We start from the raw sequence: 26,977 nt of genomic DNA on the forward strand, positions 1-26,977 counted from the left end.
ACTTTATCTTTTAAAAAGCATTTGGACAGTTACATGGGTAAGATGGTTATAGAGGGTTATGGAGCAAACACAGGCAATTGGGACTAGCTTAGTGGTAAAGAAAAGGCAGCATGGACAAGTTGGGCAGTAGTGCCTGTTTCCATGCTATAAACCTCTATGACTCTCTTCAGCGCAGCTCCAAACCACTTTTTCAGTCCATCTGATAACATGTAGCTTGCCCATGCAATAGTGTCCCACAAATACCCTCTGGCCAAATTCACAGACAGTTGTGACAAGTATAAACTTAGCTAATCAGACATAAGCAGAACGTCGAGTACAGTACCACATCCTTTTGGAGATTCCTGTAGTTACAAACTAAGAATAATGAATTTAACAAATACATTGTGTTGATATATTCAGAGGTTTATTGAGTTCTCAAAGAGCTACATTGTAATATATAATGTGTATGAAAGTTTTCTGTACACCAAGATGTACGTCACCATGTAAATATGTAATTGTTGCATGTTTAAGATACATCTGAAGCATAGATAGGCCAAATTCGTTATTACGCAGGTAGCTGTTTTTGATATAAAAGATTTCCTTTCTTATTGATGCACTTATACACTTATGTTAATATACACTTATTAACTTCGCATTATGCGCAGCATTGCACTGATTCACAAATGCAATATCTTAAAAGAAGAACTCCAGGAGGAATAACAGTTAATAATGTTCACCTTAGAATCATAAAATCATGGAATCCTACAGTGCAGAAGGAGCACTAACTGACACGGTGCTCCCCTGTACATCTCAGAACATGATAAAGTGACTAAAAGTAGATTAGACATGGTTTATTTCTCCACTGAAAAACTTTCCAACTATAATTCTTCGAAGATTTTGTTTTGTGTCACATACACTCATAGTTTCCTTCTTCTGTAGTGTCACATGTCTTTCTACTTCTGTTAGGCACAGATTCACTTCAACTTTCAGCTTGAAAAAAAACTCATGGAAACATAGAAAATCATAGAATTATAGAATCCATACAGTGCAGAAGGAGGCCATTCTGCCCATTGAGCCTGTTCCACCATTCATTTTGATTATGGCTCTTCATCAGATTCAATATCCTAAACCCACCTTCCCCCATTGATCCCTTTAGCCCCAAGAGCTATATCTAATTTGTTTTTGAAATCACCTCAACCAGTTGCATTCAATGTGATTAAGCCAACGATACTACATTTGTTGACTAAACTCACAGAAGATAAAGACCTTCGCAGCAGACAAAACATAATAGAACATAATAATAAAACATAATAGAAAGTAAACAATCTGACTTACAAATCCTCTCACGCATGTCTAGAGAATATGCAAAGAAAAGAATATGAATGACAAAGCCATTCAGTGGCTGAGGGGAATCATTGTGAGCCATTGGGTTACTGAAGAAAAAATGGTTTGTTTGCAGGAACAAAAGGCAGCAAATGCTGGAAAATCTCTGCAGGTCATAGCCATAGAGGTTTGTAATATGGAAACAGGCCCTTCAGCCTAACTTCATAGAATCATAGAAACCCTACAGTGCAGAAAGAGGCCATTTGGCCCATTGGGTCTACACCGAGCACAATTCCTACCCCCATATCCCTACAAATTTACCCACTAATCCCTCTAACTTACGCATCTCAGGACACTAAGGGACAATTTTAGCATAGCCAATCAACCTAACCTGCACATCTTTGGACTTATTTAGACTTGCTTTGAACAAGTTAACTTGTCCATGCTGCCCTTTTTTTTAACCACTAACCTAGTCCGAATTGTCTGCATATGGCCCATATCCCTCTACATCCATCTTACCCATGTAATTGTCTAAATGCTTTTTAAAAGACAAAATTGTACCTGCCTCTACTACTACCTCTGGCAGCTCGTTCCAAACACTCACCACCCTCTGAGTGAAAGAATTTTCCCCTCTGGACCTTTTGTATTTCTCCCCTCTCACCTTAAACCTATGCCCCATAGTTTTAGACTCCCATACCTTTGGGAAAAGATATTGACTATCTAGCTGATCTATGCCCCTCATTATTTTATAGACCTCTGTGAGATCATAATAAGAAATAAGAACATAAGAAATAGTCTCCAAAATTGCAGGGACAAAAGTCCTAGTCTATCCAGCCTCTCAGATCTGACAGCACCTGTGGGGAGAGAATAGATCCAACATTTTGAGTCTTGATGACCCTTCATCAGAATTCTGATTAGAGGGTGGATGTTAATAATGAGAACTGAAATCGGTGATGCATAAAGTGTGAAACATATTTGCACATTTTCTTATTCACCAGGCATATCGTCAATAGTCCTTAATTTTACCAAAGATTATATGGCATGTCTAAATTTAGACTATCCTCTTCTGTGTCCAAATGGTCCTCTTGCTTTAGATTAACCCTTTCTCTGCTTGGCAGGGCAGGAGCTGGGAAAGAATGAAGTGGCTGGTTTGGAGGACACATATGTAGATGCAGGTGGCATGTCCCACATGATCTGGGTGCTTCAATGGTTGGTAGAATTTCTAAGAATTTCAGATCATCAAAATGTGATGCATTTCACAATGGCTTGATCAGGTTAGTTTAGCATGCAGCTCACAATTTTCTGTAGGTACTGACAAGTTTTAATAGCTTTGAGGAGATCCATTGCAAGGTGATTGGAAACAGAGCCCTGATTGATCCTGTGTTCTCAACACCCCTTTACAATTCCACTACTGCACCACAGTCATTTCCACGTCAGAATACAAGCACTGTTGCTGCTTGCTGGTTTCACTGTGCTCCACAGTGGGAACAGCGATCCCAAACTCTTTCCTGCAGCCAACCTTCTGGATGATCTTCATCAGAATATTCTTCAGGTGCCTCCGGAACCTTTCATTGACAAAAGCGTAGAGGAGTGGGTTGAAACAGCAGTGAGTGAAGGCGATGGACTCTGTTACCTGCAAGGCGTAATCCAGCCCCTTGCTCACCTCACAGTTGTCAATCACGCCAAGGTCTTCCAGTGAGTGCAGGAAAAGGACAATGTTGTAAGGGAACCACAGGACGAAGAACACAGTGACTAATATGATGACCAGTTTCAAAGCTTTGTCCTTGCCAAAGGATTTGGACTTGAGCAGGACCGAGGCGATCCGGGCATAGAAGAAGATCATGGCAAAGAATGGAATGATGAATGCAATGACATTGACCTGGAGTTGTATTGTGGCCTTCCAGATCACCAGTTGATCATCACCGTAGTGACTTATGCAGGTGTACCTATCGCCACTCTTTCGTGACTTGCTGAATATGAATTCAGGGATCGAAACTATTATAGCCAGGGCCCAGACAGCAGCACTAATGACAATGCTCTTGCAGATTGTCCTGTGGTTCTTCATGGAGACGGTGTGGACGATTTGGAGGTACATGTCCAGACTCATGCAGGCTATGAAGAAGATGCCACTGTAGAAGTTCACACTGTATACAGCGCTGATTATTTTGCACATGGCATTCCCAAAGATCCAGCCTGTGATCACATACATGGCCCAGAAGGGAAGGGAGACGGCAAACAGGAAGTCGGAAATGGCCAAATTCAGCAGGTAGATGTCAGTCATTGTTTTTAGCTTGAGATATCGCAGTATCATAAGGACCAAGAAGCTGTTGCCAAGCATGCCAAAAACAAAAACGGTGAAGTACAAGACCGGCAGGAAGATCTTGCCAAAGGCTTTAGCTTCATCCTTCCCACAGGGAAGGTAGGGAGTGAAGTCAAAATCAGTATAGTTATAATCTTCATCATAATGATAGCTCGAGTTGCTGGGTGTCCCCTCCAAATTAACACTGCTCATCGTCGCAGAGGTGGCAAAAAAAGCCTCACTGGAAGAGAAAAACGATGATAGAGTTAAAAACACAACCATTTGCTCTGGCCACACATGAAGCTTTAATATTTCTGAAGAGGTTAAAAAAATATTTTTTTTCCCCAAATCTCAGAGTGAAAAACTAAGAGGCATTGTTTTTTTCTACACCTAAAGGAATAAACATCTCCTAGTGTGACGCATTGTTTGGCCAGAATATCCTAGCTTTGACCAAAGTTTGTGCTGAATGAACCAATCATCACTGCTGTCCTTAATCTTTCAAAGACAGGGCCTCGGTTTAATATCTCACATCAAAGATGCACTTCTGACAGTGTAGCACTTCCTCTGAACTGCACTGAAGAATGTCAGTCTGAATTTTGTGCTCAGGTGTCTGGTGTGAGACTTGAATCCACAGCTGTATGGACTGTACAGGCGGCATGGCGGCACAGTGGTTAACACTGCTGCCTCACAGCGCCAGGGACCCGGGTTCAATTCTGGCCTCAGGCCACTGTCTGTGTGGAGTTTGCGCTTTCTCCCCGTGTCTGCATGGGTTTCCTCTAGGTGCTTCGGTTTCATCCCACAGTCCAAAGATGTGCAGGTTAGATAGATTGGTCATGTTAAATTGACCCTAGTGTTGGGGCTTAGCAGGTTAAACGTGTGAGGTTATGCGGATAGGGACTTGGTGGGATTGTAGTCAGTTCAGAGTCAATGGGCCAAATGGCCTCCTTCTGTACTTATGAAATCTATGATTCGATGACTCAGGGATAAAAGGGCTTAGCCGCTAAGCCATAGGGAGAAACCATTAGCCTCCTTGGGTTGAGAATGAGAAAAAGGAAGTTAAAAGTTTGAATTTCTGAATCTTGATGGAACGTGTGTGTGTGTGTGTGTGGGTGGGTGTGTTTGTGTTTGTGCGCATGTCTATCTGTGTGTTTATGTCAGTGTGTGTTTCTCTATATGTTTGTGTTCATGTGTGTGTCTATGGGTTTGCAAGTCTCTGTGTGTGTGCACGATCACTTTTGTGTTAAATAACCTGTGATACTCACTGTCAACATGAGGTTAGGTCACTTGGATGGGTTACTGGGGGACTGCTGATCTGTTTTGAAAGTTACCCAGAATTTCTTTTCTCATGGGATATGAAAGAACAGAATGGTAAGAAAAGGAAGGACATATGAAATAGGAACAAAAAATAGGTCATTCACCCCCTCAAAACTGCTCCGTCATTCAACCTAATCATGGCTGATTATCAACCTCAAAAGGCATTTCCCCACTATCTGCTTCCTATCTTCAATAACTATGTAAAGAAAGAAACTATACCTTCAGGAAAGGAGAAGAGAAATAGGAACTTTACATATTTTTATTTTTCCCAGTTACTGTGAAGGGACTGTCTGCGGCTTGAACCTCTGACCTCTGAACCACAGGTAGAACAGGAAGACACAATTACCATATTCAGTTTGTCCTCCCAGTGAGCCTGGCTTCTGCTGCTTGCCACAGAAGCTTAGTTCAAGGACAGTTTCTCAGCAAATATACTTCCCCAAACTTTCCCCAGTCCCATCTTCAACCTCCTCCGAATAGCTCCTGCTTATTGGAGACACATTGATGACTGTGGTCACAGAACTTTAAAAAGACAACTCACTCTCGACATGTATGCGTCAGTGTCAACGCAGGCATTTATTGCCCTCCCCTAGGTACCCTTGAGAAGATAGAGAAGAGCCACATTTTGGAACGGCTGCAGTCTATCGGAGTAAAGCGCATCGAGGCAGGGACTACCAGGAATTTGGCAGTGAAGAAACAGTAATATATGTCAGGTCAGGACAGCGTGTGACTTGGGCGGACGTTGGAGCTGGTGGTGTTCCTATGCACCTGCTACCCTTGTCCAGGAACCAAACACTCCAAATGCAGCTTTGTTGATGATCCTATTCCTGACCTAATTGTTTGCCTTCATTGAAGGTTGCTTCCTTCCCACATACCATCAGCATTATTGTTTTTGTTTGTAACTATGGCTCAGGAAGAAACATTCAGCTGCTATTTTAAGGTCACCGGGCAGCTGACTGGTGGGTGATTTTGTAATTGTTGGTGTGGTTTGCCCCATGATATTGTAACAATGACTAAATGAGTAGAGGATGAGGAACAATAATTTGCACATGATGCCAAAAATGTAAAGGCAAAGAATGGGAGAAAAGAGTCCTTGAAAAAAAGAATGCATCCTACCTCTTTGCTCTTTTGTTCCAACTGGTAATTAATTATTTTCATCCCACAGATGTGCTGCATACACAGCTTGTTTCTATAAAGAGTTTTGAATAGAACATGGTTTCCATAATACACTGTCACCAATGAGAGAACTTTTCTCACAAAGATTCTTAAAATTTATTCTTTCATGGGATGTGGGTGTGGTTGGCAAGGTCAGTATTAGTGGTTCATCAGTAATTGCCCCTCAACTGAATGGCTTGCTAGACCATTTCAGAGCGCAGTTAATCACAGAATCACTACAGTGCAGAAGGAGGCTATTTGGTCCATCGAGTCTGCACCGACTGTCCAACAGTGCATCTTACCCAGGCCCACACCCCGCCCTATCCCCGTAACCCCATGCATTTACCCCATCAATCTCCTTCAATAACACATCTTGGGACACTGAGGGGCAATTTAGCATGGCCACTCCACCTAATCTGCACATCTTTCAACTGTGGGAGGAAACCAGAGCTCCTAGAGGAAATCCACGCAAACATTGAAACGTAGAAGATAAGAGCAGGAGGAATCCATTTGGCTCTTTGAGACTTCTCCTTCATTCATTACGATCATGGCTGATCGTCCGACTCAATAGCCTAATCTTGCTTTTCCCTGTAATCTTTGATCCCATTTGCCCTTAGTGCTATATCTAACCGCCTCTTGAATACACTCAATATTGAACAGTGTTTCTCACGGGGGAGAACATGCAAACTCCACACAGACAATTGCCCAAGGCCAAAATCAAACCCGGGTTCCTGATGTGGAGTCACATGTACACCAGATTGCATAAGCACGGCAGATTTCCTTCCCTTGAACCAGTGTTTTTTTACAATAATCGGTCAGTTATTTCATGGTCGCCATCAATGAGACTAGCTTTCAATTCCAGACTTTTTTCCTTATCATTACTGGATTTAAATTCAAGGGCAGCACGGTGGCACAGTAGTTAGCACTGCTGCCTCACAGCACCAGAGGCCTGGGTTTGATCCCGGCCTGGGTCACTGTCTGTGTGAAGTTTGCACATCCTCCCTGTGTCTGTGTGGGTTTCCTCCAGGTGCTCTGGTTTCCACCCACAGTCCAAAAGACGTGCTGGTTAGGTGCATCAACCATGCTAAATTCTCCCTCAGTGTACCCAAACAGGTGCCGGAGTGTGGCGACTGGAGGATTTTCACAGTAACTTCATTGCAGTGTGAATGTAAGTCTACTTGTGAGTAATAAATGAACTTTACTTTAACTGAAATGATCTGCACATTAAACAAGGGCAAGTGAAGTGAAGTGCCTGCTGATTGCTAACAACATTGACCGTGAGAGCTGTGCACTCCTGCTGTGTCCAAAGTATAGCTATTTCTTTAGTTTTTACCATTTGATGAGAGTTCTATTAATGTATCAATGATTAAACATTTCCTATACCTTGTTATGAAATATTTGGCATGTATTAAATGTATTTAATCTTATTCACGGGGTCACAGTTAGTCAACAAGCCCAATTTCAATCTTGTGGCCTACTGAGATGACGGTGGCCCACTCATTCGGCCCACTCACCAACCTAGGTTGCCTATCACTGACCTAGGGCTCAATTTTACCATCGGTTTATGGGGGCAAATACTTGATAAACTCGGGCATGAAGCGAGTAATGCAATCCACACCCTTCTCCGCACTGGTTTCCCTTCACCAAGTCCCGAAAATGGCCGCGATTGGGATCAATGGCCCGAAACGGGCATGATGGCCATTTAAGTGTATTTCCATGCATTTAAATTGATTCAGGCTGCACGCCCAATTTTACCGGCACTTCCCCCTTTATCACCGCATTCGCCCCTCAGGAATCGGCACAACAGACACGCTCCATATAAGTCTGATTTGGGTGCCCTATCAATGAAGGTTAGTGAGGAGGTAAGTGCCAAGCGTCCGACAGCTCTCCACTTGAGATCGGTGGAGAGGGGGCGGGTGTTGGAAGGGGAGAGTGATAGGTCCAGCAGCTCTCTGCTTGGAATCGGTGGGGGAGGGTTGGGGGAAGGTGGGTCCGCTGCCACTCCGTTTGAGATCATGGGGGTTGGGGGAGGTCCACCGCCATTCTGCTGAGACCAGTGGGGGGAGAAGGTTGGTCTGCTGCCACTCTGCTTGAGATCATGAAGATTAGGGGGGATCCACTGCCACTCTGCCTGAGATCAGTGGGGGGAAAAGAGGTGGGAAGGGCTCGCGACCGGTCTGGATGGTGGGGGGCTGGGGGGATAAGGAGGTCAATAATGTTGTGGGGGTGGGGCAATGTCTGTGGCGGTGGGGGGATGTATTATTCGGCCTGGGATGAATGTGGTAGGTGAACCACGTTCTATCGTTCTCTTTTCTGCGCATATACAGTTGGAGGCGCCGATTAGAGCTGCAGGATTTTGGGTGTGTTAAGCTCCACTCACAGGCCTGTGCAGCACGATTTGGAATCACTGATATATTTTCAGGCAAAGTGCATATGGGGTGCCTGGGAACGGGTCTAAAAGTTGGATCTGAAACACTCCAGTTTCAAGTCCGCCCAGAACTTTGGATCAAAATGATAAAATAGGGCCGTTAGAGGGAAAAACGCTGTTTAGGAATGATTAAATAATTAAGTAGACCAAAATTGACATTTAACCTACTCTTCAATCGCCAATCTGATTTTTAAAAAAAATCAGCACAGCATCAACTGTTCTCCCTGGAAGATATTTACATCTCCTAATTACCAAGCCATCAAATTACATTGTGTCTACGGCAGAGAATCAATTCTGCCCAAATGGCCTATTGGTGTCTACTGGTGCTTTCTGCACAAGTACTTGTGAATTTCTGAATTTCTTCCCACTCTCTGGGTAAAGACTTTTCTCCTTTAAATACAGTAGGAATAAATGGCTCATTCACAGGTGGGAGGGGGGTTAGTGTTGATCCTGAGCCAGGGTGCACAACCTCAGGATACAAGGTAGGCCACTTCCTTAAGTACTCTGGGATGTAGATCATCAGGCTCTAGGGATTTGTCAGCCTTCATTTCCATCAATTCCCCAAACACCATTTCTGTACTAGTACTGATTTCCTTCAGTTCCTCCCTCTCACTAAACCCTGTAATCCCCAACATTGCTGACATGTTATTTGTGTCTTCCTTTGTGAAGACAGAACCAAAATATGTATTTAATGAGTCAGATATTTCTTTGTTCCCCATTATAACTTCCCTTGTTTTCTTCCTGTTTGCCTTCACCCATCTTTTTCTCTTCACATACCTAGACAACCTTTTACAGTCAGTTTTTATGTTCCCCTCAAGTTTACTCTGGTACTCTGTTTTCCCCTTCTGAATCACTCCTTTGCTGAATTCAGAACTGCTCCCAATCCTCAGGTCTGCTGTTTTTTCTGGCCAATTTGTATGCTTCTTCCTTAGATCTAACACTGTCTCTAATTTCCCTTGTAAGCCATGGTTTGGCCACCTTGCTTGTTCTATTTTTGTGCCAGACCGGAATGAATAATTGTTGCACTTCACCCATGTGCTCTTTGAATGTTTACCATTGCCTATCTATTGTCATCCCTTTCAGTAATGTTCCCCAATCCATCATGGTTATCTCATGCATCATACCATTGTCCTTTCCTTTATTTAGATTCTGGACCCTGGAATTAATTACATCACTCTCCATCTTGATGAAGAATTCTATTATATTCTGGTCATTCATCCCTAAGGGGTCTCATACAGCTAAATTGCCAATTAATCCTTTCTGAGCACCCAATAGCCAGTCCAGGATGGCATTTTTCTACTCTTCCAGAATCTAAAGAATTTTGGAAGATTATAACCAATCATAATTCATGGAATCATAAAATGATAACAACACAAGGGGAGGCCATTCAGTCCTTTTTTTTGTGCTGGCTTTCAACAAGAGTAACTCATCTAGTCTCAGACCCCTGGCTTTGCCTGTAATGTATTAAAACATTTTGCTTCAGATAATGATCCAATAATTCCCTTTCGAAAGCTAAAATTGAATCTGCTTTCACCAGCCTCTCAGTCAGTTCATTCCAGGTCATAACCACTCACTGTGTAAGAATATTTCTCCTCATGTTTCCATGGATTGTTTTGTCAAGAAAACATTCATTCTGTGAATGTATTAGTGCCCTCCTAAATTTGGTCATTGCCCTTCTCTGTAATAACTACAACCCTTACATTCACAATTATAGAAATTGCGCCTCCCATTTTCTCATCCACATTCCCCTCACTGTCTGATTCCTTCTAATCCAATGTTTTAATCAAGGCTTTTATTCTTTCCAACAATACAGTATTTGTATTCTAAGTTGCCCAAACTGTTTGTATTGACATTATCTAATTCATTCTGCAATTTGTAGAGCTGTGCAATGTTACAGGAAACCATAGTTCTTAATGTTGTTGTGGAGCTGAGTATTTTGGAACTATAAAGAATCACAGAAAAGAAAGACGTCATTCAGGCCAGTGAGTCTAGGCCAAGTCTTTCAATGCACAATCTCATTCCCTGAGTCTGTCACCATATTGTTGTAATTTGTTTTCTTCTTTAATATTTATCCCATTGTCTTTGGCTATTTTCCTTTCACTATCGAATCTGTATCACCACCCTATCTGAGTTAAAATCTGGCACCAGCACTGCTGTTTCACAGCACCAGAGACCCGAGTTTGATTCTCGCGTTGGGTCACTATCTGTATAGAGTCTGCACGTTCTCCCAGTGTCTGCGTGAGTTTCCTCTGGGTGCTCTGGTTACCCCCCACCCCCCCCCCCCCCCCCCCACCCCCCACCCTCCACAGTCCAAAGATATGCAGGTGATATGGATTGGCCATTATAAATGCACAGGGTTATGAGGATAGGGTGGGGATTGGGATTGGGCCTGGGTAAGATGTTCTTCTCAGAGAGGTGACGTTGACTTGTTGGGTCGAATGGCTTCCTTCTATACTTCAGGATTCTATATCACTATATATGTTGCTAAAATATCTGCCTCAAGTACCTCACTTGGCAGGGCATTCCAGGCCTCACCACCTCTGTGTAAAACCTTCCCCCGCACAGCTCCATTGAACCTTTTCTCCCTTATCTTGAACTTGGGCTCCCTTATAATTGTCATTTCTGCCCTGGGAAAAAGCTTCCAACTGTTCACCCTATCTACACCCCTCATAATTTTATAAATGTCTATTGGGTCACCCCCTCAGCCTCAGTCCTTCCAGGGAGAACAATCCCACTTTATTCGATCTCTCCTCATAGCTAATACCCTCCATACAAGGCAACATCCTGGTAAACTTTTTCTGTACTCTCTCCAAAGCCTCCACATTTCGACACTTTCTCCAAAGCCTCCTGTTTTTGGGCGCGAAAGCTTGATAAAGTCAGGTGTGAGGTGAGTAGTCGGTTCCCCCTTTACCAAGGTCCAAAAATGGCCGTGATTGGGACCATGCCTGAAATGCATTTGCATGCATTTAAATTGGCTTAATGGGCCGCACGCCAAATCTTACTGGCACTTCCCCCTTTACCACCGCATTCGCCCATCCAGAATCACCACGAAAGAGATATGCTCCAAAAAAGTCTGATTTGGGCAGTAGAGTTAGTGAGGAGGTAGATGCCTAGTGTGTGACAGTTCTCTGCTTGAGAACTGTGGGGGAGTGGGTAGTCCACTACCGCTCTGCCTGAGATCAGTGAGGAGGAAGGAGGGAGGGGGGGGTGGGGGGGGGTGGTCCACCACCACTTTGCCTGAGATCAGTGAGGGAGTAGGAGGGGGTCTGCTGCCACACCACTCTGCTTGAGTTCAGTGGCAGGGGGAGGGAGGGTGGGGGGGGGCGCCCGGAGAGGGGCCCATGATCGGTTTGGATGGCAGGGAAATGGGGGGAATAAAGGGGTCAGTAATACTTGGGGGGGGGTGGTTGGGGCAAAGACTGTGGGAGTCAGGGGAAGGCATTATCCAGCCCAGGAGGGATGTGGCAAGGGAGCAGCATTCTATCTTTCTTTTCTGCGCATGCGCAGTTGGAGGCTGCAAGGTTTTGGGTGCGTTAAGCCTGCCCATAGGCTTCTGCAGCATGATTCGGAATCCCTGATATATTTTCAGGCAGAGTGTGTATGGGGGTGCCTGGGAACAGGTCAAAAAATCAGATTCAAAACACTCCCAGATTCAAGTCCGCCCAGCACTTAAGAATCAAAATAGCAAAATAGGGTCCAGTATTCCAAATGTGGCCTAACCAATGTGTTATAGAACTGTAACATAATTTGCCAACTTTTATACTCGATGCTCCATCTGATGAAGGCAAACATGCCATATGCTTTCTTCACCACCTTTTCAACCTGCGCTGACACTTCTAAGGATCTGTGACCTATACTCCCAGATCTGTGTGTCTGTGCTCCTAATGGTTCCGCCATTTATTTTACAGCTCCCACCTGAATTGGATCTACAAAAATGCATCACCTCGCATTTGTCTGGATTAAATTCCACCTGCCATTTCTCCGCCCAATTTTCCAGCTTATCAATATCCTGCTGTATTCTCGGACAATCTTCATTACTATCCACAACTCTGCCAATCTTAGTATCGTCTGCAAACTTGCTAATCAGACCAGCTACCAGTCCTTTTCCCAAGTTATTTATAAACATTACAAACAGCAGAGGTCCCAGCACTGATCCCTGCAGAACACCACTAGTTACAGACCTCTAATCAGAAAAACACCCTTCCATTACCCTCTGTCTTCTACGGCCATGCAGTTCTGAATCCATCTAGCTAGTTCTCCCCTGATCATGTGAGATTTAATCTTTTGCACCAACTTTGTCGAATGCCTTTTCTATGGAGACAATATCCATAACATTCCCTCATCAACCATTCTAGTCACCTCCTCAAAAAACTCAATTAAATTAGTGAGACATGACCTCCCACATACAAAACTGTGCTGTCTGTTGCTAACAAAACCATTCATTCCAAATGTGTATAGATCCTATTCCTAAGAATCTTCTCCAACAGTTTCTCTATCACTGATGTCAAGCTCACTGGCCTATAATTACCCCGGTTATCCTTGCTACCCTTCTTAAATAACAACATTGGCTACCTTCCAATCCTCTGGCACCTCACCAGTGGCCAACAAAGAAGCAAAGATTTCTATTAGAGGCCCCAGTGTTTCGTCTCTTGTCTCCCTCAGTAATCTGGGAAAGATGCCATCTGGCCCTGGGGATTTGTCAACCTTAATGTTTTTTAATTCACGTAACACTTTCTCCCTTGTAATGGTGGCTTGTTCTAAAGGGTTTGCATGGCCTTCCAAGACACCATCAATCAACCTATCCCTCTCCTTTGTGAATATCAATGCAAAGTACTCATTAAATATTTAATTCACTTCCTTTGGTTCTACACATAGTTTCCCTCCTTTGTCCTTAAGTGGACCAACTTTTTCAAATGCTTCTTCAGTTTTTAGTTGCCTAGGTCTCATGTATGTATCCTTTCTCTTTTTGACTAGACTAACAATTTCCCTCGTCATCCACGGTTCCTGATTCCTGTCTTTCCTGTCCTTCCTCTTCAATGCCACATGTCTGTTCTACACTCCGATCAACAGCTCCTTAAAAGACTCCCACATGCCAAATGTGGATTTACCCACAAATAGCGTCTCCCAAACAACAGCCTCCAAATCCTGCCTAATCTAGTTGTAGTTAGCCTTCCCCCAGTTTAGCACCTTAACCCTAGAGCAACACTTGTATATGTATTCCTGTAACCTGGGAACTAGGAATGAGGTTGTGAAGTACACATTTCCTGTTTGAAGGCTATTCAGTTAATGTTGCCAGGCATGTGCAACTTTCCAGTTGTTTTTTTGAGGTTCCTTGATCTGATCCACCCTTATTCCTGAAGAGAAAAAGTAAAGAAATTCTTGTTCCGTCGGAGTGAACGATTCCTTACCTTGACAAAACTGAAATCCAGCAGATCCTAATCTCTTTTTAACACCCACTCAGACTGCAGAACTTTGGAATTGATTTTGTCTCCTGAATTCACGATTGGAAAGGAAATCTCTTTTAGTTATGTAACTTTCTGGTTTGGACAATGACCATGAATAAACATTTTTGGGTTATGAGACAAATTCCAGTTCTGTTGTGTTTAGCTCAACTTCTGATGTAGTTTCAAAATGAAAAATATGAGTCTAGAGGAAAGTTCCAGGATAAATTTCAAGCTAGTTCAACAGACTTTATTAGCAAAGGCGTAAACATAATTCATGAAAATAAGATGAAGTTTGAATTTCCAAATTCACATCTCTCTTTCTCTCTCTGTCTCCATGCATTTAATATTTAAGTAAATTGAGCTCATGTTTGCTACTTCCTGATGCTATGGTGAAAAGCACAGTTATACTGATGCTTTTATCTCATGCCTTCCATTTAATAGCAACTCAGAAGTGGCAAACTAAACCTGGGAGTTGGATCCCAGTATGGATTTAAACACATGGAGTTTAACTCCAGTTCAACATTAACCAGTTGCTGCCAACTCCAGCAAGATGCCACCACCAAGCACCTCCCCTCACTCCCCATTCAGCATTTCACAGGGATCACTCCCTCTGTGATACTCTGGTCCACTCCACCATCACCCCCAACTCCTCATCCCCTTCCCAATGGCATCTTATCATAGAATCATAGAACCCTACAGTGCAGAATGAGGCCCTTTGGCCCTTCAAATCTGCACCGAACACAACCCCATCTAGGCCCTATCCCCATATCCCTACATATTTTACCCACTAATCCCTCCAACCTACACATTCCAGGACACTAAGGGACAATGTTTTAGCACAGTCAATCAACCTAACCTGCACACCTTTGGACTGTGGGAGGAAACCAGAGTAAACGGAGGAAACCCACGCAGGCATGAAGAGAATGTGCAAACTCCACACAGACGGTGACCCAAGCCAGGAATCGAACCCAGGTCCCTGGTGCTGTGAAGCAACAGTGCTAACCACTGTGCTACTGTGCCGCCCCACGGTAGCACATGGTAGCATGGTATCTTCCCATGCAGTCACAGAAGGTGCAACACCTGCCCCTCCTCACTGTCCAAGGGCTCCAGACACTCCTTTTAGGTTAAGCAGTGTTTCACTTGCACCTCTTTCAATTTGGTCCACTGTACTCGCTGCTCCAGTGTGGTCTCCTCTATACTGGGGAAACTAAACACAAGACTGGGTGACTGCTTTGCAGAATGCCTTTGCTCTGTCCACAAGCATGACTCCAACCTTCCTGTCGCTTGTCATTTCAACTCAGCATCTTGCTCCCATGTCCACATGTCCCTCGTTGGCCTGCTGCAATGTTCCAGTGAGCCAAACTGGAAGAACAGCATCTCATGTTCCAATTCGGCACTTTACAGCCTTTAAGTACTCAACTTTAGAGCAACTTTAGACTATGAGCTTTCTCCTCCATCTTGACCTTTTTTTTAATCTATCCCAAAAATATTTTGTCCCAATGCAAACCGGGCCATCTGTCACTTGTTCTTCAGTTTTGCTTTCACTGGATAGTGATCTTTGGTCTCCCATTAACATGTTCTGCTTTCTTATTGAGCGAGTGGGCGAGGACCTGGCAGATGGAGTACAATGTTAGCAAGTGTGAGGTTATCCACTTTGGCAGAAATAATAGTAGGAGGGATTACTATTTAAAGAGCAAAAAGCTGCAGCATGCTACGGTGCAGAGGCACCTGGGGGTCCTAGTGCATGAGTCGCAAAAACCCAGTCTGCAGATGCAGCAGGTGATCAAGAAGGCGAATGGTATGCTGGCCTTTATAGTGAGGGGGATAGAATATAAAAGCAGGGAGGTCTTGCTGCGACTGTACAGGGCACTGGTGAGGCTGCAGCTGGAGTACTGTGTGCAGTTTTGGTCGCCGCACTTGCGCAAGGATATTCTGGTGCTGTGGGGCAGTAGTGCTAACCACAGTGCCACTGTGCCACCCAAATTTTGAGGTGTTAATGACTGATGAAAACTGGGCAGGATGCAAGGGGACCTTTGTTTCTCTTTTGTCTCTGCCTTGGGATCCTCTATATGCACATGAAAGGGCAAACAGAGTCCTTTGGTTTAATTACCTTCAATAGTGCAGCACCCCCTTGGACTGCACTGGAGTGTTAGCTTAGATTTTCTTTTCTTGGATTGACTTCAACCCCCAGCAGTCTGACACAAAGGCAGCCCAAGATTTTCAAGTAATGATATTAATGCAGGCATCAGTATAGGGAGTTGGTTAGCTCACTTGCCCAGGTGGCTAGTCACGACACAGAGCAATGCCAACAATGTGGGTTCAATTCCTGTACAGCTGAGGTTATTCATGAAAGCCCAACCTTGCCCCTTGCCTGAGTTGTGGTGATCCTCAGGTTAATTCACTACCAATCAGCTCTCCCTCTCAAAGGGAGGGGGTGCATCCTTTTTTTAGTACTGGACATTAGAAGGGTAAATGTTCAAAACATGTACTCAATAAATGTTGGGCAAGTCTAAGAGGAGCAAGCATTCTTACAAGGCAGTGCCCAATTAATATAGGCCAGTGATCAATGAAGCCAAACACAATATTGAATTACATGTTCAGAGCGGTAAAAATGAGTCAAAAGAAGCCACAATTAAACAATTGAGTGTCGTTATCAGATTGTATCAACACACTTGATTCATCCCTGGGATGAGAGGCTTATCTAATGAAACAAGATTGAACAGGCTGGACGTATATCCATTGAAACATAAAATCCAGTGAAGACATAATGGGTCAAATGGCCTCATTCTGCGCCATAGCAACTCTATGATTCTGAGGGGATTTGTTCGGGTGAATACCAGGAGGAAATTGTGAGAAAGCCTGGAACCAGAGAACATAGTCTAAGAATAAGGGGCCTGCTGTTCAAGATGGAGATTAGGAGATTTTTTTTTTGCTGAGGGTTGTGGCAATCTCTTCCCCAGAAAGCAGTGGAGGCTGGGTTATTGAATCTGTTCCAAGGTGGAGTTAGACTGATTGTTAATAGACAAGGAGGCCAATGACATGGAAGGCAGGGAAATGGAGGTGAGAACACAATCTGATCAGCCATGTTCTTATTGAATGGCAGAGCAGGCTCAAAGGGCTGAGGTGGTGGCATAGTGGTATTATCGCTGGACTAGTAATCCAGAGATCAGGGGTAATGCTCTGGGAACCTGAGCTCAAAATCACACCATGGCACAATGTGGAATTTGAACCCAATTAAAGTGGGAATTAAAACTCTCATGATGGACAATGACCATTGTCTTAAAAACCCATCTGGTTCACTGATGTCCTTTAGGGAAGGAAATCTCCCATCCTTACTCAGTCTGTCCAATATGTCACTTCAGACCCACAGCAATGGGGTTGACTCTTATGGCTGAGAGAGCCACTCAGTTGAAGGGCAATTAGGGATGGGCAACAAATGCTACCTTTCCCAGCGGATAAATATATATTGGAAAAGTCTACTCCAGCAGCTAACTTCTTACATAAAATGGGGGTTATGCAGAGAACAGCCAAAATATTGTCCACTAGTTATCAGGAAAGACCATAAAGGCACTTGGGGCAGAACTTAAGGCCCTGTCTTAGTGGGAGTGGGGCCTTAGAATGTGGCGAGCCAAACTCAGCAGGAACAGAAAATCCCACTGGCAAGATGGGTGGTAAAATCCCACCCTTGGACTCTGCAGCTTCAGAAAGGTACATTTGTGAAGTGAATTTGCAGGGTGGTATTTCATAAGCGTATAAATGGTCTGGACAGTTAAATTCATAACATTGCCTTGAATTGTGAAGCGTAGGACTGTTTGCACACAAGTTAAAAGTGAATGCAGAACTGACCGCATTCACAGAGCAGACAATACATAGAATGGATGGGTAACGGTGCAGAGAATCCAGGAGCCATTTCAGAACCAATTAGAAGTTGCAAATAGTGGGTGTTAGGGTAATTGTGGGCATTGATGCTAAAGTGGGCCAAATGGCCTTCCTCTTCTGTAATAACTGTGTGATGCAATCAAAGTAGGAGATAGAGATTGAAGCCAAAATAGGCATATCTGCTTTGATTTCAATTCTTTACCTGCTACATACAGAGACAGGGACCAGAATTTTCCAATTGTATGCCGGTGGGATTTTCTGGTGCTGCTGACAGCACATACCCTGCCGCGGGTTTCACAGCAGTGAGATGTGCATTCAAAGGGAAACCCCATTGGTAATAATGGTATTAGAAGATCCCACTACTAACCAATAGCAGGCCATCTGCCGCCACTGCGAAACATGTGGCAAGTTGCGTGGTAAAACCCACCCAGAGGGCCATTGGCCAGTGATGGGACCATCAACATTGTTCGCATTCTAAACCGCTGGGAGAATGCATGGTGCAGGGACTCCATTGGTGAGATTGGAAGATCTCAAAGGTGGGGATGGCTGAAACGTCCCACCCAGAAGTGTTACAGCAATCCCAACCCCCTCCACCCCTCTCCCTCTGGCCAAAGTAGGTGAATATTCACACCCTTTCTTTGCAAAGCAGAAGGGCACAGATAAGGAATGGGGCTCCTCTATAATCTGAGGGATTGGGGGGGTGAGGGGAAGGCGCCTTCATCACTACGACTAACGGCTTTGGATGGGAAGAGATCAGACCCGACAAGGTGAGCAGCTGCTTGGGATGAGTACAGAAAGAACTGAAGATTACAGCAGCCTCCATGTACACTGTGCAGCTGGGGGAAAAACCATGGGAACTGCACAAAGCAGGACACAGCTGGATTGACTCTTGTTTCCTCCCAGCACACAGCCACCAAGGTCCTTTCATTCAGAGTATCTCCATGCCCAGGCTCAGGATTCCCATAACAAACAAGGCATTCACTCTGTTTGATGGGTTCCCTAGTAAGGGAACCCACTCTAAGCTGTGTAGCAATCGACTTTTTAGCTCAAAATTAGTCAGAAGCCAACAGCACAAGTGACCTCTAAAAACAAGAACCAAAAAAAATAGAATGAGTCTTTTTATGAAGGTTCTGATCCATTACCAGATGATGTTTAAATTTTGAGCAATTATACAGAAGTTAAATGTTGACATATAGTAAGTGGAGCATATAAAACATAGGCTGTAATTTATTGTACCGTACACTGTTCCCTCACTGTGCACATTCTTGAACTCCATTCAACTCCTGACAGCATGACCACTAGTGATACCAGAGACTGGCTACATAGAACCAACTGTCCAGTTCATAGCAGACTGCTGTGAAGAAGCATTTTTTAAAGGAAGAATCCATCGTCCAGTTGGTTAATTCCTCCTAAGGAACTTAATTGCTTTAAGTTACAAATATTTAGTTTATGCCTGACAGGATACTTCATTGCCATTTTTATGACACTTTCTCACATCCTTTGGCTAAAGAGGTTTTCACATGTTAACATATCTCCGTTTTATTAATACTGTACCCCACCGCAAAGGACTACATCTCTAGATTGCAGAAAGTCATCCTGAATCTCTACACAATCTTATTGGTCACAGAAGGTTTTATATATATATAATATTACATATGTATATATACATACACATATATATATGGGTTACCAACTCTTTTTTTAATTCATTCATGGGACATGGGCATCGCTGGCTAGGTCAGCATTTATTGCCCATCCTGAGTAGTCCTTGAGAAGGTGGTAGTGAGCTGCCTTCTTGAATCGCTGCAGTCCATGTGCTGTGGGTTGACCCACAATGCCATTAGGAAGGGAATTCCAGGATTTTGACCCAGAAATTGCGAAGGAACGGCAATATTTTTCCAAGTCAGGATGGTGAGTGGTTTGGGAGGGAACTTGCAGATGGTGGTGTTCCCATATACCTGCTGCCCTTGTGCTTCGAGATGGATGTGGTCATGGGTTTGGAAGGCACTGTCTAAAGATCTCTGGTGAATTGCTGCAGTGCATCTTGTAGATAGTACACACTGCTGCTACTGAGTGTCGATGGTAGAGGGAATGGATGTTTGTGGATGTGATGACCATCAAGCAGGCTGCTTTGTCCTGGATGGTGTCAAGCTCCTGGGGTGTTGTTGGAACTGCACCCATCCATGCAAGTGGAGAATGTTACATCACACTCCAGAGTTGTACTTTGTAGATGGTGAACAGGCTTTGGGAAATCAAGAAGATGAGTGGAAAAGCAAATTGCGTGGAGGATGAGGAAAGTCTGCAGAGGGATCTGGATAGGCTGAGTGAATGGGCGAGGACCTGGCAGGTGGAGTATAATGTTAGCAAGTGTGAGGTTATCTACTTTGGCAGAAATAATAGTAGGATGGATTACTATTTAAAGGGCGAAAAGCTGCAGCATGCTACGGTGCAGAGGGACCTGGGGGTCCTAGTGCACAAATCGCAAAAACCCAGTCTGCAGGTGCAGCAGGTGATCAAGAAGGCGAATGGAATGTTGGCCTTTATAGCGAGGGGGATAGAATATAAAAGCAGGGAGGTCTTGCTGCGACTGTACAGGGCACTGGTAAGGCTGCAGCTGGAGCACTGTGTGCAGTTTTGGTCGCCGCACTTGCGCAAGGATATTTTGGCCTTGGAGGGAGTGCACAGGAGGTTCACTAGGCTGATACCGGAGATGAGGGGGTTGGACTATGAAGAGAGACTAAATAGACTGGGTCTACTTGTTGGAGTTTAGAAGGATGAGAGGGGATCTTATAGAGACGTATAAGATAATGAAAGGGATGGATAGGGTAGAGGTAGAGAGATTCTTCCCGCTTAGAAAGGATAGCAGGACTAGAGGACACAGCCTCAAGATAAGGGGGAGGGGGACAGTTTAGATCAGAGTTGAGGAGGAACTTCTTCACTCAAAGGGTGGTGAATCTCTGGAATTCTCTGCCTGTTGAAGTGGTGGAGGCTACCTCGCTAAATATATTTAAGTCACGGGTAGATAGGTTTCTGATAGACAAGGGAATTAAGGGTTATGGGGAGAGAGCGGGAAAGTGGAACTGAGCCACGACAGATCAGCCATGATCTTATTGAATGGCAGGGCAGGCTCGAAGGGCTAGATGGCCTACTCCTGCTCCTATTTCTTACGTTCTTATGTTCTTATGGAAGTGAGTTACTCTTATGAGAGAATATACTCCTGGAGATCTGTACACAACTCTGGTGCGGCCGCACTTGGAGTATTGTGTGCAGTTCTGGTCCCCACATTACAGGAAGGATGTGGAGGCTTTGGAGAGGGTGCAGAGGAGGTTTACCAGGATGTTGCCTGGTATGGAGGGGAGATCCTATGAGGAGAGGCTGAGGGATTTGGGGTTACATAAGAACATAAGAACATAAGAAATAGGAGCAGGAGTAGGCCATCTAGCCCTTCGAGCCTGCCCCGCCATTCAATAAGATCATGGCTGATCTGTCGTGGCTCAGTTCCACTTTCCCGCCCTCTCCCCATAACCCTTAATCCCCTCTCTTATCAAGAACCCATCAACCCGCTTCTTAAAAATATTTAGCGAGGCAGCCTCCACCACTTCAACGGGCAGAGAATTCCAGAGATTCACCACCCTTTGAGTGAAGAAGTTCCTCCTCAACTCCGTTCTAAACCGCCTCCCCTTTATCTTGAGGCTGTGCCCCCTAGTCCTACTGTCTTTTTTGAGCGGGAAGAGTCTCTCCACCTCTATCCTATCCATCCCATTCATCATCTTATACGTCTCAATGAGATCTCCCCTCATTCTTCTAAACTCTAACGAGTACAAGCCTAGTTTATTCAGCCTCTCCTCATAGCTCAATCCCCTCAACTCCGGTATCAGCCTAGTAAACCTCCTCTGCACTCCCTCCAGGGCCAAAATATCCTTGCGCAGGTGCGGCGCCCAAAACTGCACACAGTACTCCAGCTGCGGCCTCACCAATGCCCTATACAGCTGCAGCAAGACCTCCCTACTTTTATATTCAATCCCCCTCGCTATGAAGGCCAGCATCCCATTCGCCTTCCTGACCACCTGCTGCACCTGCAAGCTGGGTTTTTGCGACTCATGCACAAGGACCCCGAGGTCCCTCTGCACCGTCGCCTGCTGCAGTTTTTTCGCTGGAAAGAAGGCGGCTAAGAGGGGATCTTATTGAAACATATAAGATGATTAGAGGTTTAGATAGGGTGGATAGTGATAGCCTTTTTCCTCTGATGGAAAAATCTAGCACGAGGGGGCATGGCTTTAAACTAAGGGGGGGTAGTTATAGGACAGATGTCAGGGGTAGGTTCTTTACCCAGAGGGTGGTGAGGGATTGGAATGCCCTGCCTGCTGCAGTTGTAAATGCGCCTAGTTTGGGGGCGTTTAAGAGGTCTGTGGACAGGTTTATGGACGAAAAGGGATTGGTTTAGGTTAGTGGGTCATTGTTGTTGGTTTTTTTTTTAACTGGTCGGCGCAACATCGTGGGCCGAAGGGCCTGTTCTGCGCTGTAGTGTTCTATGTTCTATGTTCTATGTTCTATTACATGACTCGCTTCCCATGCCTCAGCCATTAGTCACCAACATACTCATCCTTGTGACATAATGTCTTCCCACACCAATTGGGGAACAAAAGGACCCAATTGGATGGTGCTTGCCTATCAGCCAGACAACCTTCTTTTCTCATTTTCAAATATTTATATATCTGCTGAAGAAAAAGACAAAAAATATATATTCTTTAATGTCCTGATGATCTTTCTCCAAGATTGCACACAGCAGTGTCCTTGAGATCTTCAATTCCTGGAGATTTCCAGGAGAATCCTGGCAACCATAATGTCATACACAACAACTGGACCGGATGAGCTGATTCTGCACAAACTGGTGTTAATGCTCCACTCAAGCCTCTATTCAAACTCCCTCATCTAAATCTATCATCACTATTCTACCTCCTTCTCCCACATATGCTTGTCAAGCTTCCACTTAAATACAATCCACACCATCCTGTTATTGAGAATAGCCTTTTATTCCAGATTTATGAACAAAGTTTAAATTCCTCCAGTTACTGCAGTGGGATTTCAACTTGCATTGCTGGGCTTCTGAGCTAACAACATATGACAGAATTTTCCAGCCCTTCCCCTCGTGTGCGGCAAGCCACACGGAATGTCTAGACCTTGGCGGGACCAGAAGATCCCGCCAGCATCCAATGGCAAGTTGCCTCCACTGCCCAGGGGTAGAGGAGGGCCAGAGTCAGAAACTTCCGCCCATTATTACTATGCCACTATCTCCCAGTAGGAGGTTGTAAGTGCAAGGGTGAAATATCTTGCTACCCGCTGGGGGACTGGTGGGAGGCCACTTAAAAGGATAGAAGCCATCTTGAAGATTACGTCCTGAGAGCCAAGGTTGGAACCTAGGCTTTCAACTGTCAGTATCTCAGAGAGAACTGATGAGGGAGAGGAAGCCACCTTCAGGCACTCTTAATTGAGGGAATTCAGAGCTTCCATCATCTCTTTTAATATCTCTTTATGTGGCTGGGTAAATAAATTAATCTGATTAAGCTACGTAAAGAGAGAAGGAATGAGAGTGACTAGATTTCTCTACACAAAGCTAGCTCAGATTCAATGAACCCTAAGTCTTCCTTCTGTGCCATAATGCCTGCTGCAGGAATCATCGCAAACAGGACAGATAATTTGACGGATCAGCAAAGGTCTGCCGACTTTGGGCCGGATTTTCCGCGCATTCCGCCCAACCCCGGCAGCAGAAACAGCTTGCCCATTGGCCGCTGGTGGGATTTTCCAGTCTTGCCAAGGTCCCTGCGTTTTGTGTGTCTCGCCCATCCTCCTGCTGGGGAACCTACCGTGGAATGGAGGGGATCGCCTTCAGAGGGACTGGAAGGTCCTCTCCCCTCCCATAGCACAGTGTATTATTATCCCAGCATCCCCTCCATCTATCCCCATGGAAATTAATGGAGGCAGATTAGAAATGTGGAGTTGTGCCAAGTTAGGGCTAAGGCTGGAGTGCCATTCTCCAAAACACGCTCACTGTCAGCCCAACAGCAGGGTTGCACAAGGTTAATTCTGCACACAGATCGTTAACTTTGAAGTAAAACCACAGTCAACAAAAATCAGACACTGTCATCACGGGTGCTTGTAAAAGTGGAATGCACACTTAACTGAAAGTCACATTATTGTATTTTCTGGATGTGTACCTATCTCGAGTTGAATCAGTGCAGAATGAAATGTTGCGTCAGAGTATAATGTTCAAACACCCGTACTGATGGCACTCAATATTCTAATTATAAAATGTGAAGCAAAAAGCACAACTTGCACACCATTACAACAAAACAAAGAACAATAATATCACAATTAATATCACTTGGTGTAACAACACCAACCCCCTTGTGTATTACCTTCTGAGTAGAGTCTTGCTCTCGGCTGCACTCACCCGAGTTTCTTCTGCGGTGTGTCAGCACTCTCGTGTTATTTATATTCTGAACTTGCTTACTTTACCAAGAGGCTGACAGTTATAGCTTCCTTAGCTGGTGCTTCCTGTGCAGTTTCTGCGCTTTAATGAGGGTCCCCTCCCCTCTCCTCCCCACCGCCCCCCCACCTCCCCCCCCCAACTCCCCGCACTACCCCCATCCACTCTCTTCTCCTGCCTTGCAACACCCCCCTCCTCCCACCCTCCACCCAGCCCCACCATCCCTCTGAGGGAAAGAGTACCTCTTTTTGAAAAAAACGTGGCTGCAGGAAGAACTTCACTGACAGCTAATCCATAAAGACAAGGCTAGTGCTTGTGCAGCACCTTTTCAAGCCTCGGCATGTCCTCAAGTACTTTACAACCGCCAAAGAACTTTTGAAGTGCGGCCTTTGATGAAATGGAAGGTCCAATCTGTGCACAGCAAGATCTTACAACTTGGAGACACTAGTCAGCGATGTTGTTTATCAGATAAATATTGTCCCAGATGCTGGGGAGGACTCCTCTTCTCTGCTTGGAAATATTTGGAAATATGAAGTGGCGCGGTAGCACAGTGGTCAGCACTGCTGCTTCACAGCACCAGGGACCTGGGTTCGATTCCCGGCTTGGGTCACTGTCTGTGTGGGTTTCCCCGGGTGCTCCAGTTTCCACCCACAGTCCGAAAGATGTGCTGGTTAGGTGCATTGACCTGAACAGGGCTGTACTGTGGTGACTAGGGGAATTTCACAGTAACTTCATTGCATTGTTAATGTAAGCCTTACTTTAAATTAACTTTACTTTATTTCCATAGGATCCTTTGTGCCCATTTGAGAGGTTGGGGGGGGGCGTTGGTGGTGGGGGAAACATTGGCTTATTCTCTCACCTGAAAGACAGCACTTCTGACAACACAGTTCATCCTCAGTACTTCACTGAAGGTCTTGAGGCTGACTGGAAGGTTCCAGTCAATCTCTGGCAATAAGCCTTCAATTGCTGCTAGGTGACTCCTTGCCACTTGTGTGCGGGTAGGTCTGTTGCGTCCCATTCTGCCTCCAGGAAAATGGACATGGGGTGGGAATGAAGCCAGAAAACCAGTGATTCCGGCCTGTAGCAAGAACTCATGTACCCACTCACTTCTGGCAAGATAATCTGCAGTGCATCTCAAAGGCCAACTGATGTCTCGATGTGTCAGCGTTTTGGCAAGTTCTTCAATCCAGCTGATGCCAAATGTAGTGCTTTGCCTTCCTTTTGGGAAGTCAGGAGGGGGAAACTGGTGGCTGGGCAACCCAGGATCCCATACATTTTGCCTGGGCTTGCACGCTGGAGAAGACAGTCCAGATTCACTGCAGAAGGTCAACACAACATGGGTGACAGCAGGAAGCAGTGATAAGCCCAATGATTAGCATAGTGAACGGATGCCATGGGCTGTTTCTGACACTGGGGGAGTAGACCATGGTGTCCCCACTGGTCAGCCACTGTCTACCTGCGGCTGGGCAGCCCCTGACTCATTCGGTGCTGACCCACCACAGTTCCAATGGGACTTGGAGCTTAGAGGCTTGAAGTTGTCATTCTCTGGGCATACGCACGCTCAGCAGGCCTGGACATTGGCTCAAAGTGCACTTCCAGTCATGATCAGCCCTGGAACGTGATTTCACATTGCCCGCCCAGCTAACAGGCAGGCAGTATGAAACGCGCGTTGGGAAAGGCTCAGTGCTGCCGGGGAGAACGGGAAGAGGACACAGAGAAGAGGGAGTGTATAGGCCGGTGCTGTTAATGTGCTCCCTCATGGGAACCGCCACTGCAGAGCTGTCTCAAGGAGTTGCTGAGATGTAAAAATAAACAGTGACCGAAAAACTCTGCAAAGAATGTCTGGGCAGCACATTGAGACACAAACCTCTGTCCCCAGACACAAACCTGTTAATTTTATTTCTGCCCCGACAGTTTATCCCACCCTGGTTCAAAGTTGCTGCTAAAATGTAAAAGCCACCTGGCCATTCGGGCCATCCGCCAACCAACAAAGCAGACGGGCCACGGAAAATTTCATTCAATTGGCCCCTTAATGGGCAAAATTTCCTGCTTGATTGTCAGAGGGTCCAGTCCTGACTCCAAAAGAACAAAGAAAATTACAGCAACGGGCCTTTTAGCCCTCCAAGCCTGCATCAACCATGCTGCCCGACTGAACTCAAACCCGCTACCCTTCCAGGGACCATTTCCCTCCATTCCCATCCTATTCATTTATTTGTAAAGATGGCCCTTAAAAGTCACTATTGTATCTGCTTCCACTACCTCCCCCAGCAGCGAGTCTCAGGCACCCACCACCCTCTGGGTAAAAAGCTTTCCTCATTTATCTCTTTTAAACTTGCCCCTCGCACTTTAAACTTATGCCTCCCCCCAGTAACTGACTCTTCCACCCTGGGAAAAAGCTCTGACTATCCACTCTCTCCATGCCTCTCATAATCTTGTAGACTTCTATCAGGCCGCCCCTCAATGCCTGCCCATTGACCAAAATATCCCATGAATGCCCAATGACATCAGGACACATGCCCAATGTCGTCTCGCATGACTTCACATGCTTTCAGGTGGGGCATGCCCGCCTGGGCAACATAAAATTCTGACCGGAGTCTTTGCCCGACAGTGGGAATCCATCAAAACAGTCAGACAAACAAGGAAAAATAATGCCAACTCTTCGATCAGCAAGC

The 26,977-nt window shown here is 45.1% G+C and overlaps 1 protein-coding gene across 2 annotated transcripts; it reads right to left on the bottom strand.

Annotated features, from left to right (window-relative positions):
* Positions 1 to 399: 399 nt before the first annotated feature.
* Positions 400 to 24,307, bottom strand: LOC145359052 (atypical chemokine receptor 2-like). Of its 2 annotated transcripts, none has more exons than XM_080213416.1 (2): positions 24,235 to 24,307; positions 400 to 3,842 (listed from the first exon to the last, which is right to left on the bottom strand). In XM_080213416.1, exon 2 carries the CDS (start codon positions 3,812 to 3,814, stop codon positions 2,711 to 2,713), a length of 1,104 nt encoding a protein of 367 aa, XP_080069542.1. In that variant the 5' UTR covers positions 3,815 to 3,842; positions 24,235 to 24,307; the 3' UTR covers positions 400 to 2,710. The 2 variants fall into 2 exon arrangements, with proteins under 2 accessions (XP_080069542.1, XP_080069552.1); XM_080213426.1 differs by lacking the exon at positions 24,235 to 24,307 and adding an exon at positions 6,029 to 6,059.
* Positions 24,308 to 26,977: the final 2,670 nt, after the last annotated feature.

Source organism: Carcharhinus amblyrhynchos, chromosome 2, assembly GCF_965287045.1.
Source record: "Carcharhinus amblyrhynchos chromosome 2, sCarAmb.v2.hapA, whole genome shotgun sequence".
Taxonomy (NCBI): Eukaryota; Metazoa; Chordata; class Chondrichthyes; order Carcharhiniformes; family Carcharhinidae; genus Carcharhinus; species Carcharhinus amblyrhynchos.

What these genes read in the sequence shown, in the direction of transcription:
- LOC145359052 (XM_080213416.1), bottom strand. Translation starts at nt 3,814, where the DNA reads ATGAGCAGTGTTAATTTGGAGGGGACACCCAGCAACTCGAGCTATCAT.